This window comes from Aegilops tauschii, chromosome 4 (genome assembly GCF_002575655.3).
Source record: "Aegilops tauschii subsp. strangulata cultivar AL8/78 chromosome 4, Aet v6.0, whole genome shotgun sequence".
Classification (NCBI taxonomy): domain Eukaryota; kingdom Viridiplantae; phylum Streptophyta; class Magnoliopsida; order Poales; family Poaceae; genus Aegilops; species Aegilops tauschii.
The window spans coordinates 340333353-340352647 of NC_053038.3; the positions used below are offsets into that span (position 1 = coordinate 340333353).

General features: G+C 48.4%; 2 protein-coding genes across 2 annotated transcripts; both read right to left on the minus strand.

Moving 5' to 3' along the window:
* Nucleotides 1-1809: 1809 nt before the first annotated feature.
* On the minus strand, nt 1810-5538 carry LOC109733462 (probable leucine-rich repeat receptor-like protein kinase IMK3). Its single transcript, XM_020292686.4, has 2 exons — nt 2834-5538; nt 1810-2728 (listed from the first exon to the last, which is right to left on the minus strand). The coding sequence occupies exons 1-2, from the start codon at nt 4620-4622 to the stop codon at nt 2055-2057; spliced, it is 2463 nt and encodes an 820-aa protein (XP_020148275.1). The 5' UTR covers nt 4623-5538; the 3' UTR covers nt 1810-2054.
* Nucleotides 5539-6036: 498 nt separating this feature from the next.
* LOC109733463 (pentatricopeptide repeat-containing protein At1g62350) lies at nt 6037-13883 on the minus strand. Its single transcript, XM_020292688.4, has 2 exons — nt 13505-13883; nt 6037-6524 (listed from the first exon to the last, which is right to left on the minus strand). The coding sequence occupies exons 1-2, from the start codon at nt 13835-13837 to the stop codon at nt 6120-6122; spliced, it is 738 nt and encodes a 245-aa protein (XP_020148277.1). The 5' UTR covers nt 13838-13883; the 3' UTR covers nt 6037-6119.
* Nucleotides 13884-19295: the final 5412 nt, after the last annotated feature.

Genomic DNA, 19295 nt, shown 5'->3' on the forward strand with positions numbered 1-19295 from the left:
TTGACAAAGGGAATTGTATACGGGATTGCTTGAATCCTCGACATCGTGGTTCATCCGATGAGATCATCGTGGAACATGTGGGAGCCAACATGGGTATCCAGATCCCGCTGTTGGTTATTGGCTAGAGAGGTGTCTCGGTCATGTCTGCATGATTCCCGAACCCGTAGGGTCTACACACTTAAGGTTCGATGATGCTAGGGTTATAAGGAAGGTTTGTATGTGATTACCGAATGTTGTTCGGAGTCCCGGATGAGATCCTGGACGTCACGAGGAGTTCCGGAATGGTCCGGAGGTAAAGATTTATATATGGGAAGTCACCATACGGTCACCGAAAATATTCGGGGGTATACCGGTATTGTACCGGGACCACCGGAGGGGTTCCGGGGGTCCACCGGGAGGGTCCACCTGCCCCGGAGGGCCTTATGGGCTGTAGGTGGAAGGGAACCAGCCCTTAGTGGGCTGGGCGCCAACCCCCCTAGGGCCCATGCGCCTAGGGTTTGGGGGGAACCCTAAAGGGGGGCGCCCCCCTTGCTTGGGGGGCAAGCTCCCTCCCCCCTTGGCCGCCGCCCCCCCCCCTCTAGATCTCATCTAGAGGGGCCGGCCCCCTTCCCCCTTCTCCCTATAAATAGAGGGGTGAGGGGAGGGCTGCAGAACCACATCCAAGGCGCAGCCCCTCCCCTCCCCAATACCTCTCCTCCTCCGCGTCTGCTTGGCGAAGCCCTGCCGGAGAACTGTCACTCCACCACCACCACGCCGTCGTGCTGCTGTTGGAGCCTTCTTCCTCAACCTCTCCCTCCTCCTTGCTGGATCAAGGCGTGGGAGACGTCACCGCTCCGTACGTGTGTTGAACGCGGAGGTGCCGTCCGTTCGGCGCTTGGATCATCGTTGATTTGGATCACGACGAGTACGACTCCATCAACCCCGTTCTCTTGAACGCTTCCGCTCGCGATCTACAAGGGTATGTAGATGCACTCCTCCCCTCTCGTTGCTAGTAAACTCCATAGATTGATCTTGGTGATGCGTAGGAAATTTTAATTTCTGCTACGATCCCCAACAAAGATAACCTTATTAAGAGGAATTGGCATGGAAGTTCACAATGTGTCTTTTGTCACCATGATGAGACAATAAAACATTTATTCTTCCAATGCAAATTGGCTCGTTCTATATGGTCAGTCATCTAAATAGCTTCCGGCTTCTATCCTCCCTGTAGTGTTGCTAATGTATTTGGCAACTGGTTACATGGGATTGATCACATGTTTAGAACTCTTCTCAGGGTGGGAGCGCTTGCCATTATTTGATCGCTTTGGCTATGTAGAAATGATAAGGTTTTTAATGATAAAAGTACTTCTCTGTTGCAGGTTATCTACGGATGTACCGGGACTCTTCGTTTATGGTCCTTTCTACAAAGCATGGAGAATCGAGACCTGTTTACGAAGGTGTGTACACGATTGGAGGCTACAGCGAGTGATACTTTTACCCAACATGGGTGGCAGCATGATCTTAGGATTGCCCCCCTCCACTTTAGGCGTTATATGGACTCTACATGTTTCTTTGTATTTCGTCTTTTTATTTTTCATTTTTGTAAGAGAACCTTGTTTGGCTGTGTGCATCTTAGTTATGCAGAGGCCCGGTGTAATACTTTTATAAGTAATAAAGCGCACCTTTTCAAAAATGGAAAAAAGTACCAAGGCATGCCATGTTACCTTGCTCTTCATGACTAGAGCGCAACTGTTAAAAGGATCCATAGTAAATCAAACGATGTATTGCTTTCAAGGAGTCGAATGGCATCCCTTTGAGGGTTCAGACAAGTACTGAAGCACTAAGGTTCATTGAAAGTGTAAAAAAGGCCAGCACTCCCGAATCATCTTCTGATAACAAGGAGTGCTTCTGCCAGATACAAATGAATTTAGGAATGAAAGAATGACACGGGTACCAAAATTCTGCTGCCCTCTAAGAACTCTATATACAGACTGAAAAATAGACTCTGGAGTCTACTTATTAATAGTCTGAAGTAACTAAGAGCTGGAATTTTCTTTCAGTCTGCAAGAGGCTGACTACTCTGTGGTGGTGGATCTTGTGTCATCGGTGATGGTAGTGGCGGTCGCAGTAGTATGGCTTGGCTCGCCGGTGAAGGACGAGGTAGCGGAGATCGCGATCGAGGGCCTGATCTGCTCGAGCTGCCGCAGTACCTGCTGCGCCTCGGGCCGTGCCACGGGCGAAGGATCGACACAATGCAATGCGAGCTTTAGCGTCTTCACGAGCTCCTCGCCAGTCTCCGAGCCCGTGGCCGCGTCCTTCATGAGCTCAAGGTCGAACACCTCGTTGGTCCACTCCTCCTCGACGACGGAGGCCACCCACTGCGGCAGGTCGAGCCCGTTGGTCGTGTCCCCTGGCGACTTGCCGGTGAGGAGCTCGAGCATGATCATGCCCAGGCTGTAGATGTCGGTCTTGGTGTTGGCCTTCTTCAGCTTGGAGAGCTCGGGCGCGCGGTAGCCGAGCGCGCCCGCCGCGGCGACCACGTTGTTGTTGGCCGCGGCGCTCATGAGGCGCGGCAGGCCGCAGTCGGCGATCTTGGCGTTGTTGTCCTCGTCCAGGAGGATGTTGCTGCTCGTCAGGTTGCCGTGCACCATGCTTGCATCGGTGTGCAGGTGGTGCAGCCCCCGCGCCACGCCCACGGCGATGTTCATCCTCGTCGGCCAGCTCACTGGTGGGCTGTCCGGCGCGCGAGCTGCAGTGCAAGAACAGTGGGCATTGCAGAGTTGTGGTCAGCACACAGAATGAAACAAGCCAAAGCTAATGGAGTAGTAAGAGAGCACCGAAGAAATGTGGTTACCATGGAGGAAAGAGGCGAGGTTGCCTTTGGTCATGAAGTCGAACACAAGGAGCTTCTCGCCCTTAGGCCCATGGTAGTAGGCCCTGAGGGAGAGGAGGTTGGGGTGCCGGAGCTTGCCGAGCGCGTTCACCTCCACCTCGAACTCCTTGCTGCTCTTGGCGATCTTCTCCCGGAGCCGCTTCACCGCCACGTAGCTGCCGTCCTCCATGGTCGCCTTGTACACCGTCCCGTACGTGCTCTTCCCCAGGATCTCCGCGGTGGCGCAAAGCAGGTCATCCGCCGTGAACGAGAGGGGGCCGTCGAAGTGGACTAGCTTGCCACCGCCGTCCCCGCCGGCGTCACTTCCCTTGCCAGCGACCGTGCCAGGCTTCCCGGCATCCTTGGTTGCCGTGCCCTTGGTGCCCTTCTGGGAAGGCGCGCTGTCCTTCTTATCTTTCCTCCAGAAGATGAAGACGCAGCAGAACAGGAGACCGAAGAGCAAGCAGATGCCTCCGACTGCAATGATGAGCTCCTTTCTGTTGAGCCGCCGGGTCGGCCGCTGCGACAAAGGGAGCGGTGGAGACGCCATGGTCGCCGGAGAAGAAGCGGAGGTGCAAATGTCCGAGCCATTGAACCCACAGAGCTGAAGGTTTCCTACGAAGGAGCTGGAATTGAACCTGTTGGAAAGAACCATAGGCACAGGGCCTGAGAGGTTGTTGTAAGACACGTTGAAAGAGTTGAGGTTGGCAAGGCTGCTCAGGGACTCTGGAATCCCTCCTGTGAGGTTGTTCTCGGAGACGTCGAGCAACGACAGCCTTGAGAGGTTCCCGGTCGCCGCCGGAATTTCCCCGACGAGGGCATTACTCCTCAGGGACAGATTGGTTAGGTTCTTGAGCCCGTCAATGGCTTCAGGAATGTGACCACCAATGCTATTGCCATCGAGCTTGATCTCTACCAACGAGGTAACGTTGCAGAGTGAGGCAGGGAGGGTACCACCTAACAGATTGTCAGAAAGGTCCAGAAATTGGAGCCTTGAGAGGTTCCCAATCCCATCAGGGATGCTGCCACTGATCAGATTGCTGCTTAGAGACAGATCACGGAGCATCCGGAGATTACCAATGGTGGATGGCATCTCTCCGCTGAGATTGTTATTGTTGAGGCTAAGGGACTCGAGGAAACGGAGAGAGGTGAGACTGGCCGGCACAGCACCGGAGAGGTTGTTGTGCGCGAGGTCGAGCCTGTAGAGCCTGGTTGCATTGGCGAGAGAGGAAGGGATGGTCCCGGAGAGCGAGTTGCCGCTGAGGTCGAGCGTCTGGAGGAAGGCGCACCCGCCGAGCGCCGGCGGCACGGCGCCGGCGAAGCGGTTGTTGAAGAGGTAGAGGCCGCGGAGGTCGCGGAGGAAGCCGATGGCGGCCGGCACCTGGCCGCCGAGCGCGTTGTCGTGCATGCTGAGCTTGCGCAGCGCGGTGAGCTGGCCGACCTTGTCGGAGAGCGCGCCGGCGAGGGCCTTGAAGGGCAGCTGCAGCGCGACGACCTTGCCGCGCGCGCACTTGACGCCGGCCCACTCCCCGGAGCAGGCGCCGAGGCCCGTGCCGTTCCAGCCGCGCAGGAACCCCCGCGGGTCGACCAGCGCCTGCCGGATGGCCTGCAGCCCCTGCAGGTCCGCCTGCGCGATCATCACGCCGTCCCACGACGACGACGCCTGCCCGCGCGCCGGCAACGCCGCGTGCAGCAGGAGGACCAGCAGCGACAGCGCGAGCATGTCGCCTCTTGACCCAACACTGCACCGGTTGCTCCTCCACACACCCATTGGGACTAACAGCTAGCTACGCAAGCTCTAGCACTACTAGCTCTAGGATCTAATCCAAAAGAAACGCAATGCAATGCAATGCAGCTGCACTATCTGTATCCTCGTACCTAGTAGCTCGCTAGCTAGGCGCTGTTTTTGACGAGTTGATGCTGCGGTAGGAAAAGCAATAGTGCTGGACTCTATATATGCAAAGCGGCCGGTGAGAGGAGGGAATATAATTAACAGAAGGGATTCAAGCATCCAGATGCGATGCGCTAACCAACGGCTAGCTCGTCGTGCTCCTGCCGCTGCCACGGCAGCGACCAAGACTAATTTAAATCAGCTCGTACTCCTCCTAGTCCTACGGCTACGGTGCAGCCTGAGGGGCAGACCGGCGCTACGGTGCGTGCGGGCCAGGGGCAGGGCCGGAAAGAATCCAATCTCTATGCCATTCAGTGCAGCAGCAGGGCCGTACCCTGCCTGCCTGCGACGCCAACGGCTATCTCTCCCCTCCCTCCCCGGCGGCAGCAGCGATCACGTGCGCCGGGGGTTTTAATACATCGAGAGCAGCGAGTGAATTTATTGGCAGTAAAGAGGGATTTGGGAGCGGCAGACAGCAAACGGGTGCATGGGGAAGGGGCACTCGGGGTGTCGGCCGGCGACGTGCCGCTGGACGTGGATCCCCACTGCCGCCATGGCCCGCCGCGTCAGCGGCCGCGCGGCACGGCGGGTTTGGCGAGACCGGGACGAGACACCATCATTTTATTCATTTCGTGCCCGGAGAGATTTTGCTGGATCTTTGCGCCCAGGCTTTTGTCAACTGCTCCCTGGTGGTGTACCAAGCCACTCGATGGACCATCATGTGGTGCACCACTGGAGGAATGTGCACAGCACGAGCACGGCTCAGGAGGAGGCCATGGCCGTGGGGTTGGTGCCCGCTGTCCCCATGGCCATCCTTCACTTCACTCTGCGCCTTCGACCCTGCCGGTGCTTCCCAACGGCCAGGTGCTGATACCTATGCATGCAGCATCCAACGGGTTCAAAAGATGACTAGAAAGGGTAACTGAAAGCGGCGCCTCACTGCACCGCAGAGGGTGTGGATCTGGCTCTGGCTCTGGGCAGAAACGGAAAAGCAAGAATGATTGGACAAGCAAGTCACATCCCCCGGTTTCGATGGGAACGCCGGAGCTGGATGAGATTCCTTCTAATTCTAGTAGTACCACTAGGATGTTGAAATGGCCATGGCCGTTAGCCACTATCACAAGTTTACATCTCGAAACAATATCACAGCTTCGTTCGTGTCAGTGCCAAGGGTATCATGACTAACCAATGGCTTCTTAGGTTCTTATTGCGCTCCGTAGCTTCACAGCTCTTGCATCAAATGAGGAACTAACAGGATTCACGAATGGTACGATCCATCATAAGGCAAGAGAGATGAAGGTAGCTCAGCAGGTGAGCATTCCAGTAGATCTTTCATAGTAGCTTCAAGCATAAAAGTATGCAAATATTTATACTGGATCAAAATCTGAATTCGTCGTCTATATCGGACAAGCTATCCGGGGGATCATACACAATCATATCAGGGAAAAGTTCCAGAAAATCTTGTTTTATCTTCTCCCTCAGCTCCGGATATGGGATCAGGCCTTTCAGTATAACCCGGAATGGCAACGAGAGAGGTGGCTCCGGGGAGCTCCTCATGTCTTCATAGAACTCCATTGCCAGGTCAATCAAGCCGGCATCGCAGAAGACTCGCACGATATCACCGTAAGTGTGCTGATCAAACAGCACTCCTTCAGACTTCAGATCTGCCCAGACCTGCCTTGTCTCGTCAACCTTCTTGTTCCTAGCTAGCATATGTAGCATGTCTCGGTACAAGTACATATCTGGCCGATACCAGATCTCTCTCCTCACAACGCCATATATCTGCAAAACACAAAAATGTTTAATCTTACACGAGCCTACGCAAGTTCAAATATAATTTTTTTTCTTCTACACTAATCTGCTCTAGGTTGCAGGTACATCCACCTACTAACCAAGGTAATAATGAGACGAGACCGTGTCCAATAAATGCACACCGCCCTTCTCGCAACAGAAATGCACACTGCGCAACTAAAATAGCTCAGCCTGTCCCCGGAAATGGGATGGAAATAAAGGGGCTAAGCTTCTCTATGATTGAGGAATTAGGATCTGAATAGATAATATAATAATTCTATTGCCAAGGCATCAAATATGCATTTTAACATCTATCAGTAAATGATTTGGTCGCTTATGCCTTACTTTGGTCGCTTTGGCTATGTAGAAATGATTTGGTTTTTAATGACAAAAATGCTTCCTGACGCTCAATGACTCTGGAGACGTGGAGTCCCACAAACATACCAAGGGCAACATCTTGTGCCTCCTGAGGTTCTTCAGCAATAGCTTGGTTGACTCGGCCACGCCTTGTTTGTCCTGGTGTGCAATCTGCATTCCTTGGTGTCTGGAGTATGCCGCGTCCTAGTCCTGCCTGTGGCCTTCTGCTTGCAGGCCCAAATTGAACTTCACCGGCGTGAGCCCTGCGTTTCTCTTGTTGTGGTCGGCACTAGCAAAGTGCCTCTCTAGCACACCTTCCCTGTAGTGTTGGAGTGATGACCTCCCGCTTTAGCTCTAGGAGACTGCGCATTGTTGTTGGGCCTCGGTTGTCTAATGTTCCGAACTTAGAAGCTTGGATGTTATTTGGTCTTCTGTTGGGAGCTACCCACCCCATGGTGACCCTTCTGTGGTGCTCCTCCAGCTTAATAACTCCCTTGAGGATGACCTTGTTAACGAGGTGCTGGAAGGTAGGGAAATCACGGGAGACCAATCGTTCCTTTAGTCTGGGATCCACCCCTTCAAGAACCTTGTTGTCTTATCCCTCTCAGTTGTGATGGGAGCTCCCTCATAGCGCACCAGTTGAGCTCACATACTCCGATACAGACATCTTTTCCCCGGGTTACAGCCTGAAACTCATCCCTCTTTAGATCCAGCATGCACGCAGGGAACTGCGTGGTATGCAAGGCACTGGAGAACTCATTCCACAGGATGCCTTTTGCGTCAGTATGTGAAATTCGGCAAGTTCCCCACTAGTCTTAGGCCACACCTTTGAGCTGGTGTGCCGCTAATTTGAGTTTGAACACAGCCTGGCCCATTGCAGTTGGCTACATTAAGCTTCCTTTGCATGTCCTTTGGCCAACTATCAGCATCCAAAGGGGCTTTCAATCCTTCAAAGGTTGAAGGCTAGGTCCTCCTGAACTCAGCCAATCTAGACAAGGAATCGGAGAGGGATGAGTTCCAGGCTCTGACCCAGAGAAAGATGTTACTCCAGAGTACTTGAGCCACTAGCCCACTACTAAAGTGGCGGCCATGGGAGAGCTGACACCCCAACTGAGGCAGACAATAACGGAAGATTCTTGAAGGGACTGAATCCCGGACTTACGGACACACAGGCGTCCAACTATTTCACCACCTTCCAGCACCTCGTCAACAAGGCCAGTCCAAGAGAGATTCTAGGAGATGGCTTGAGTACCGCAAGCGCAGAGCACCGTGGCAGGGTCACCACCATGGGTGGGTAGCTCCTGATAGAATACCAACCAGTGTCCAGACTACCAAGTGTAGAATACTAGATTGCCGAGGCACAATAACAACCCTCCGCACAATTAATATAGGCTCCAAGAACTGAAGGCATGCTACAGCTGCGGGGTAGAGGGGGGAAATACACTTGTGTTCCTGGTTGTATATGCACCCTATAAGGGGATTTTTTTTTTAATATTTTAATAAAAAGTCAAAATAGGTACGAACTATTTTGACAAAAAACTTGACTTACTTTTACACTAGTATATAAATTTTCACGAAAAAAAAAACAAAAGTTGACTTCACAGCAAAAAAGACAAAATTTATTTGCTATTATAGGTCACTATTCACACTATTTTAGCCAAAAATTTGTCTTTTTTGAAAAGAAGTCAAAGGGAGATTTTCTTTTTGTGGATTTTTTCTCACGAGTACAATAAAAGGTCAAGTTTATTTCAAAAATATTTTCAGGAATTTTTTACTTTTTGTTGAATTACTAATTTTTTCCCATATAGGGTGTAGATGTCCCCATAGACCACAAATCCACCTCCGGGTAGAGGGACACTAACTAATGCTTGCTCTCAACAAGTGAAACAACGAGCCCACACCGGCAAAGTTAAATTTAGGGTCTGCAACCAAGACGCCATAGGTGGGAAAGGGACAGACAGCAGTGAATGCATGTCGTGCACCAGGAAAAAGAGAACATGGCCGAGTCAGCCACATCATTGCCGAACAACCTTAGGAGGCACCAAATCTTTCATTCGTATGTTTCCAGGACTTTACAGAAGTTGTATCACAGTGGACACTCACGGTTACACAGGCACGTGCACATCTAGGGCACCAGCATATGGCACATGGATGCATGGTTGTGTACCAAGAGGGAAAGAAGATGGCCATTTTCCCAGGGTGGGTATGTTGGTGGTGCACCGGGCATCGGTTCTTTTGAAGGTGCGTGGGTGTGATAACCCGGCCCTTTTAAATAAGGCATGTGTAGGACAATAATCTCATATTGCTTAGGGAAATAGAACACCACCAACATATAAGGGCAAGAGTTCCACGGAAACTAACCATGGGTTAACCATTTGTTGAATTGACAAAAAAAGGTTACTTCCATAGTATGTCGCCAACCCTAGTAGGGTTAGGTCTACGCTAGTTTGGAACCTGGGCTATTACAAAAACTAGTTTGCCAAAATAAACCACCAAATCCTTGAATTATGTGAGATGTAAATATACAATCAAAAGTCATAACCCCAATAAATTCAAAGTTTGGGATGTCAAAAGCCAATACAATTTATTGTGAAGGAATGGTGAATATGTTTTCATTAGATGTACAATATATGAAAACCCAAAGTTCAAGTGAGAGGTGAGATCGCCACACCAAGACATGCTTGATATAAATGGTAAATAGCTCCCCATTGGGTTAATAAGAAGATACTGAACAATATCGCTTGAAGCTGACGAGACCCCCACCCTCCACCCCCCGGCGATCGTCTCCCTGAGGCGGCTCGGGCAGAAATCCCATCTCTAACCGCCGTGGCCGCCCCATCGTCGCCGTCGGCACATGGCCGCGGGGCAAAGCCCGATGGCGGCTGGCGGGACTCATTTTCCTCGTGAAGCACTGCTCATAGAGATTCCACCGCTCCCCTCAGATCCAAACCTCGCCCATGTCCTTCAACCCCCATCCTAGGATTTGGCGCCTGCTGGCTCCCTATCAGGGGCGAGCCCTACGACCTCGTACCTCGCTGCTACAGCTCCCTGGCCCAACAGTGCCCCTGCTCACCTGCACCGTCGCTAGCAAGCAGATCTTTGCAAGGTGCCTCGCCGCATCTTGCATCCTCAGCGACCTACTGGTGCCCGTTGCTTCCATCAACGCGCGGCGAGCTCTATCGCCTCTGAATCCCGTGTTGATTGCGTCAGTCCCTTCGTCTCCTATCCACGTTCGCCGCGGACCGCTGGTTCTGCCGGTCGTCCCCGTGTGACATCTCAGCCGGCAGCGAATCCCCTTGCTTTGGCAGTTCCCATGCCGAATGTGCTGATTTGCCTCATGTCCCCGTGCAGAGCACCGCGCTTCCCGCATCCACACCCTCCCCCAACACCTGACCACCCTCAATTGTGTGGTCACCATCGATGGTGCGGCTCTACCTCCCCTCCCCGCTCAAGACCTCCTCCACCTCTGCGCGCCCCCGTATGGCCACGTTGACGCTCCAGATGCTTCTGCTTCGCCAGCTTCACCACCCCAACATCTGGTCGACGTCGTGCCTCTTCATGGCACGCCAACAAAGGTGGCGCCGTGGCCCCCGCCTCCCAGTTCTCCCGTTGGGATACCGCCGTTCATGGCCCTGCCTGCCAGCCAAGGACGCTTTGCCGATGGTCCTCGTCGGCGCCCTCAACGCCAAGACGCTTGTCGGCTTCGGTCTGCCGGTAGGAATAGCTTGGATCTGGGGGCGACCATTCTAGCATTGCCTGACGCAATTGGCAGCTGAGCTGGATTGGGAGAAATCGATGGTTGGTTAGCTGTTGCTGGCCGAGATGGCGGCGAAACTTCGTGCCATTTTCCACCTGATGGCACTTTATTGATCCCGATCTGGTAGAGTTTAGGTGTACTCTGGGAGAAATCCCTGGTCGGATCTTGTATTTGAGCGACCACAGGGTCGCTCCCCTGTGTCGTAACCTCCCTGGAGGTGTGATCTAGAGTGCACCTTTACTCGTCTTGCCTCCGCTTGTACGACGATGACTGCTCCCCTTGCCCACTTCTCTTTGTGGTGCCTCGGCGTCGACTCCATGTTGATGTGCTTGTGCAGTTCCCTCCAATGGCGACTGTTGTGTTCCGGCGAGCTTCGTGCTCTTGGTGTACTATCGGTTAATCTTTGTTGAAAGTTGGCGCAAGGTGCCTCTCCAACTTGCTAATCATTCTGATTTCCTGTGGCAGAGCTCCCAGTCAAGGTTCATGTTCGCCGGCGCTCTCTCGGCTTGCATTACTCCAATTCTTGCCCTTTGTGGCAGAGCCTGCGGCCATGCTATGGCACTCACTGATTGTGGATGCTCATTTATCGCGGCGTGTGGATAACGCACGCGAGTGCTCTCGGCAACTCACAAAGTCTTGGTATTGTGCTACCCTAGACGACACCCCATATCTCTTGTGTCTTTTGGTGATATCTGTTGGCTGGGTTGTGCCTAGTCATGAACTCCATTTTTCTCTCTCGTCTTTCTTTTTTCCCTTCTTACTTGTATGGTTTTGAACCCGGTTTCCCTCATAAATGGGGTTAACTTGTTCAAAAAAATTATCCGGTTTTCCTTATAAGCTAGATCACTCTCTTGGCATAATGGACACTTTGAGTAATATATTCAGGTGGTACCCCCCCCCCCCCCCCCCGCACGCGTTTTGATTTCTCAAAAAAAAACACTAAATGTGAAATCTAAATAAACAGTATCAATCACTTTGTAACTGCATTGTTGCATGCCTCAAAGGATGTAGGGAAGAAAAGGAAGGAACAAGGCATTTTGTGCGTCTCAATTTTAGCCCCGGTCCACAAAACACCCTTTTCAACTCTAAACCATTCACATCACATCCTCAACTATCAAAATGGGTGCAAATCATCATCCTTAATGAACTTGGTTTGGCTTAGGATGTGTGTATACTCTTTCATGGCATATCTTTTCACTGAACAACAAATACTACTGTAGCAAATTAGCTAAGTTTTTCTTTAGCAAAAGGGGTCTCCTCCGATTTCCATTAGCAGAAACCATGAGCAGTGCATACAAAGTCTCCTTACATCACCTGCTAAACTAGATAGATCATAACGCTAGAACAAACAGCTCTAGCTAAGAGATCAGCTACCAAAAGGAGCTACCTCCAGCACCACAACCACAAACTCAATTACTCCCTCCGTTCCTAAATATAAGTCTTTTTAGAGATTCCAATATGGACTACATACGGAGCAAAATGAGTGAATCTACACTCTAAACTATGTCTATATACATCCGTATGTAGTTCATATTGGAATCTCTAAAAATACTTATATTTAGGAACGGAGGGAGTACAATGTTCTTAAGCCCCGAAATTAGCTAAGTACTACATTAGTTTATATGTTTATCCAGGGTGGTAAATTTGACCATGCAGACCGCCTCTTTCAGAGCATTGAAAGCAAATATAGGAACTGCCTATCAAATACAAGTGACGTCAAGGAGCTTACACCTCAATTCTTGTACATGGAGTTTCTTGTAAATTTAAATTCATAGCACTTTGGGGTAAAGCGGGACGGTGAACCTTTAGGCATGTTGGTCTCCCTCCATGGGCAAAGGTAATGATTGATAATTTCTACATTCTTTTATATTAACTTTCTGCGAATCTACTAATATAACCAATCTAAATATTTGGAAGAGTTACCAAACTAAATATTTGAAGCGTTATTATTGGTCAGAAGAAAAAAAAATCTGGGCCCGGGCTTTGTTTCAATCCTGGCTCTGCCACTGACAGGACGTACTCAGCTGTATATGCCATTTAAGACCACATGGCCTGAATATGCTGTTTACTTCAAATTGTCTTGTTATCGATAGGATACCCCATGAATCCAAACTTCCATATACACGCCACATTAGGCATCTCAAGACTGATGTGAACCTCCCACTCATGCAAATTGTTCTGCTATTGATTAGGATATCATCTCAATGTGAACTTCCATGTAGGCGTTACATTAGGCAGAAGCAAGGGGAGAGGGGGAGGGGTAGTGGTAAGAGTTTAAGTGTTCAGGTACAGACAAGCACAAAGAACCTAAAAATCATCAATGCTACAGAAGCATGTTCAAATGAAGACCACACTTCAGAGGTCCAATTCACTACATTGGATAGCATATATCACAAATAGCACCTGGCGACAGGCAAGAGTACCAAAAGCTTATGAAGTGAATCACAGGCACAGCTATTGAATTTCAGCACTTACTAACTCCAACAGCAAAAATAATCCTACATAAAACATATGCATGATATATTTCTGCATACAACAGCTTTATGAATCATGGTCCGTGATAAAAAAACCGCATATTCCCATTCATGCAACCCAAGAACTGTAGACTGAAAGCTATTTCGGTGTTGATAACATATCTGAAGTTCTGAACCACTAATTTCCTACATCGATATGCACATAACTTGACAATCAACACCACTGCAACCCCATATAGGACCCATTTGCCCCAAACAGCAGCATAATCATCTGTTTAACTCTCAATTAGGGCGAGAGTACTAGAGAAAAAGCAATAGCAAGCTAGATGTATTCGCAAAAGAAACAGAAACGCGAGCAGACTCGTCGGGGGTGGAAGCAGTACCTTCATGGAGAGGATGACGTGGTCCTGGCGGAGCAGTTCAGCGAGGACGGCGAGGAGGTCGGTGCGGAGGAGCCGAGACACATGCAATTTCATGTACTCCACCAGCCTCTGGTGGCCTCCGGCAGGGGGTAGCGCCGCGAGCCGCTTGAGCTGCGCGACCGCCATGAGGCCTTCCTTCCCCATCTCCTTCTTCCGCCGCCATATCGAAAGGCTTGGGCTCGATGCCGCCGCAGTAGAGCACAACCTCTGGTGGAGTTCACCCGCGGCGGCGGCTGCCGGTTGTAGGGTTTGGAGGAGGCGACGGTGGTGGCGGCGTGGGAGAAGGGAAAGCATTTGGGTGGGACCTGTGAGACAGAGTAGTTTTTTTTAGGCAAGTGAGACTCAAAATGACAATTTTCCTCGTGAGGGCGGGTATCCGTGGGCATTACCCGCTAAGAAGCGGTGATGGGGTCAAAATCTCCCCATGGGTATAACGGGGCGGGTATCCGAGAAGCGGAAGGGGGGGGGGGGGGGGCAAACTGGAGCCTTCATGGATATCCGGGACCCCACCTGTCAGTCAAACTAGCCACCTAGTACATATACAAGAAAACCCTAAATCGACTCATCTGCTCACCTTTCCACTCGGTTTCTCATACCCCGCAGCCGCCTCTCCCTCTCGCTCTCCCCAATCCCCACCCCTCCCGATCCATCCATCCATCCATCCCTAGATCGACAACCACCGGCGGCGCCCTGCACCGGCCGACGTCTCATCCGGCCGCCCTCCATCTGGTCCCGCGGCTCGTCGCCCTCTCCTACTCCTCGCCTCCTCCTCGTTCACCTCCTCGCCTCCTCGCGAGTCCACGACGGCGATTATGGCGAGCGACTGCCGGGCCAAAAGCTAACCGCGACGGTGATAGTGGCGACGACGACGAACGCCGGCGGCGCCCTGCACCGACCGCCCCTCCCATCTGGTCCCACGGCCCGTCGCCCTCTTCTGCTCCTCGGCTCCTTGCGAGTCCACGACGGCGATTGCTACCTCTTGAGCACTGCGTTTGTTTTCCCTTGAAGAGAAGGGTGGTGCAGTAAAGTAGCGTAAGTATTTCCCTCAGTTTTTGAGAACCAAGGTATCAATCCAGTAGGAGACCACGCCCAAGTCCCACGCTCCTACACAAACAAATAAGAACCTTGCAACCAACGCGATAAAGGGGTTGTCAATCCCTTCACGGCCACTTGCAAAAGTGAGATCTGATAGAGATGATAAGATAATATTTTTGGTATTTTTTATGATAAAGAGGAAAAAGTAAAGAAAGCAAAATAAACAGTAATAGAAATAGCTTGTTGACGGGAGATTAATATGATGGAGAATAAACCCGGGGACCATAGGTTTCACTAGTGGCTTCTCTCAAGATAGCATGAGTATTACGGTGGGTAAACAAATTACTGTCGAGCAATTGATAGAATTGAGCATAGTTATGAGAATATCAAGGTATGATCATGTATATATGCATCACGTCCGTGACAAGTAGAGCGACTCCTGCCTGCATCTACTACTATTACTCCACACATCGACCGCTATCCAGCATGCATCTAGAGTATTAAGTTCATAAGAACGGAGTAACGCTTTAAGCAAGATAACATGATGTAGAGAGATAAACTCATGCAATATGATATAAACCCCATCTTTTTATCCTCGATGGCAACAATACAATACGTGTCGTTTCCCCTACTATCACTGGGATCGAGCACCGCAAGATTGAACCCAAAGCTAAGCACTTCTCCCATTGCAAGAAAGATCAATCTAGTAGGCCAAACCAAACTGATAATTCGAAGAGACTTGAAAAGATAACCAATCATACATAAAAGAATTCAGAGGAGATTCAAATATTGTTCATAGATAATCTTGATCATAAACCCACAATTCATCGGATCTCGACAAACACACCGCAAAAAGAGATTACATCGAATAGATCTCCATGAGAATCGAGGAGAACTTTGTATTGAGATCCAAAGAGAGAGAAGAAGCCATCTACCTAATAACTATGGACCCGAAGGTTTGAGGTAAACTACTCACACATCATCGGAGAGGCTATGGTGTTGATGTAGAAGCCCTCCGTGATCAATGCCCCCTCCGTCGGAGCGCCGGAAAAGGCCCCAGGATGGGATCTCACGGGTACAGAAGGTTGTGGTGATGAAAATAGGGTTTTTTCTCCTCTTCTAATGTTTTCGGGGTACGTAGGTATATACAGGAGGAAGAAGTAGGTCGGTGGAGCTACGAGGGGGCCACGAGGGTGGAGGGCGCGCCCAGGGGGGTAGGCGCGCCCCCTGCCTCGTGGCCTCCTCGTTGATTGCTTGACGTCCACTCCAAGTCCTCTGGATCACGTTTGTTCAGAAAATCACGTTCCCGAAGGTTTCATTCCGTTTGGACTCCGTTTGATATTCCTTTCCTTTGAAACACTGAAATAGGCAAAAAACAGCAATTTGGGCTGGGCCTCCGGTTAATAGGTTAGTCCCAAAAATAATATAAAAGTGTATAATAAAGCCCATTGAACATCCAAAACAGATAATATAATAGCATGGAACAATCAAAAATTATAGATACGTTGGAGACGTATCAAGCATCCCCAAGCTTAATTCCTGCTCGTCCTCGAGTAGGTAAATGATAAAAACAAAATTTTTGATGTGGAATGCTTCTTAGCATAATTTTCAATGTAATTATTTTTATTGTGGCATGAATATTTAGATCCGAAAGATTCAAGATAAAAGTTTAGTGTTGACATAAAAACAATAATACTTCAAACATGCTAACCAAGCAACCATGTCTTATCAAAATAACATAGCCAAAGAAAGCTTATCCCTACAAAATCATATAGTCAGGCCATGCTTCAATTTCGTCACACAAAACGTTCTCATCATGCATAACCCCGATGACAAGCCGAGCAATTGGTTCATACTTTTTAACACGCTTCAGCCTTTTCAACCCTTACGCAATACATGAGCGCAAGCCATGGATATAGCACTATGGGTGGAATAGAGTATAATGATGGGGGTTATGTGAGAAGACAAAAAAGGTAGAAGGTCTCACATTGACGCGGCTAATCAATAGGCTATGGAGATGCCCATCAATTGATGTCAATGAGAGGAGTAGGGATTGCCATGCAACGGATGCACTAGAGCTACAAATATATGAAAGCTCAACAAAAGAAACTAAGTGGGTGTGCATCCAACTTGCTTGCTCATGAAGGCCTAGGGCATTTTGAGGAAGCCCATCATTGAAATATACAAGCCAAGTTCTATAATGAAAAATTCCCACTAGTATATGAAAGTGACAACATAGGAGACTCTCTATCATGAAGATCACGGTGCTACTTTGAAGCACAAGTGTGGAAAAAGGATAGTAACATTGTCCCTTCTCTCTTTTTCTCTCATTTTTTCTTTTTTTTGTTGGGCCTTCTCTTTTTTTTCCTCTTTTTTTTATTTAGTCCGGAATCTCATCCTGACTTGTGGGGGAATCATAATCTCCATCATCCTTTCCTCACATGGGACAATGCTCTAATAATGATGATCATCACACTTTTATTACTTACAACTCAAGAATTAGAACAAAATATGACTCTATGTGAATGCCTCCGGCGGTGTACCGGGATATGCAATGAATAAAGAGTGACATGTATAAATTTTTTATGAAAGGTAGCTTTGCCACAAATACAATGTCCACTACATGATCATGCAAAGCAATATGACAATGATGAAGCGTGTCATAATAAACGAAACGGTGGAAAGTTGCATGGCAATATATCTCGGAATGGCTATGGAAATGCCATGATAGGTAGGTATGGTGGCTGTTTTGAGGAAGATATAAGGAGGTTTATGTGTGATAGAGTGTATCATATCACGGGGTCTGGATGCACCGGCGAAGTTTGCATCAACTCTCAAGGCGAGAAAGGGCAATGCACGGTACCGTAGAGGCTAGAAAATTGTGGAAGGTTGAGAGTGCGTATAATCCATGGACTCACATTAGTCATAAAGAACTCATATACTTATTGCAAAAGTTTATTAGCCCTCGAAGCAAAGTACTACTATGCATGCCCCTAGAGGGATAGATTGGTAGGAAAAGACCATCGCTCGTCCCCGACCGCCACTCATAAGGAAAGCAATAAAAGAACACCTTATGTGTCAAGATCATCACACAACTTTTACCATACGTGCATGCTACGGGACTCGCCAACCTTAACACAAGTATTTCTCAATTTCACAATTATTCAACTAGCACACTCTAATATTACCACCTTTATATCTCAAAACACTTATCAAGTATCAAACTTCTCATGATATTCAATGAACTCAATATGAAGTTTTTATTATGCTCATCTTGGATGCCTATCACATTCGGATTAATTTCACAGTTAAAGCAAATTACCATGCTGTTTAAGACTCTCAAAATAATATAAGTGAAGCATGAGAGATCAATAATTTCTATAAAATAAAACCACCGTCGTGCTCTAAAAGATATAAGTGAAGCACTAGAGCAAAAACTATATAGCTCAAAAGATATAAGTGAAGCACATAGAGTATTCTAACAAATTCCGAATCATGTGTGTCTCTCTCAAAGGTGTGTACAGCAAGGATGATTGTGGTAAACTAAAAAGCAAAGACTCAAATCATACAAGACGCTCCAAGCAAAACACATATCATGTGGTGAATAAAAATATAGCCCCAAGTAAAGTTACCGATAGACGAAGACGAAAGAGGGGATGCCTTCCGGGGCATCCCCAAGCTTAGGCTTTTGATTGTCCTTGAATTTTACCTTGGGGTGCCTTGGGCATACCCAAGCTTAGGCTCTTGCCACTCCTTGTTCCATAATCCATCAAATCTTTACCCAAAACTTGAAAACTTCACAACACAAAACTTAACAGAAAATCTCGTGAGCTCCGTTAGCGAAAGAAAACAAAACACCACTTCAAGTTACTGTAATGAACTCATTCTTTATTTATATTGATGTTAAACCTACTGTATTCCAACTTATCTATGGTTTTATAAACTCTTTTACTAGCCAGATTCATCAAAATAAGCAAACAATACACGAAAAACAGAATCTGTCAAAAACAGAACAGTCTGTAGTAATCTGAATCAAACGCAAACTTCTGGAACTCAGAAAAATCTACCAAAATAGGACGACCTAGATAATTTGTTTATTGATCTACTGCAACTGGAATTAGTATTTTATCACGTTCTGGTGATTTTTAACAATGTTTTCGTGAACCGAAAGTTTCTGGAATTTTGAGCAAGATCAAATAACTATCATCCAAGAAGATTCTATAGGTTTCACTTGGCACAAACACTAATTAAAACATAAATACACATCTAACCAGAGGCTAGATCAAAGATTTATTGAATAACATCAAGTAAAAATATTGGGTTGTTTCCCAACAAGCACTTTTCTTTAAAGCCTTTTAGCTAGGCATTGATAATTTTAATGATGCTCACATGAAAGACAAGAATTCAAGCGCAAAGAGAGCATCATAAAACACGTGACAAACACATCTAAGTCTAACATACTTCCTATGCATAGGCATATTATAAGCAAACAAATTTGCAAGGCAAGCAAAAACTAGCATATGCAAGGAAGAAGAAAGTGACGATAGCAATCTCAACATGAAGAGAGGTAATTTAGTAACATGAAAACTTCTACAACCATATTTTCCTCTCTCATAATAATTACATGTAAGATCATATTCAAATTCAATAGTATAGCTATCACAAAACATATTCTTAACACGATCCACATGTATGCAAAGTTGACACTCTTCCAAAC

Bases quoted from the DNA above. Each gene is read 5' to 3' on its own strand.
- LOC109733462 (XM_020292686.4), bottom strand. From the start codon at position 4,622: ATGGGTGTGTGGAGGAGCAACCGGTGCAGTGTTGGGTCAAGAGGCGAC. The intron at 2,729-2,833 runs GTAACCACATTT...CTTGCACTGCAG, and splicing joins CCTCGCCTCTTTCCTCCATG to CTCGCGCGCCGGACAGCCCA.
- LOC109733463 (XM_020292688.4), bottom strand. From the start codon at position 13,837: ATGCTTTCCCTTCTCCCACGCCGCCACCACCGTCGCCTCCTCCAAACC. The intron at 6,525-13,504 runs GTACTGCTTCCA...TGTGTTTTGCAG, and splicing joins ACGTCATCCTCTCCATGAAG to ATATATGGCGTTGTGAGGAG.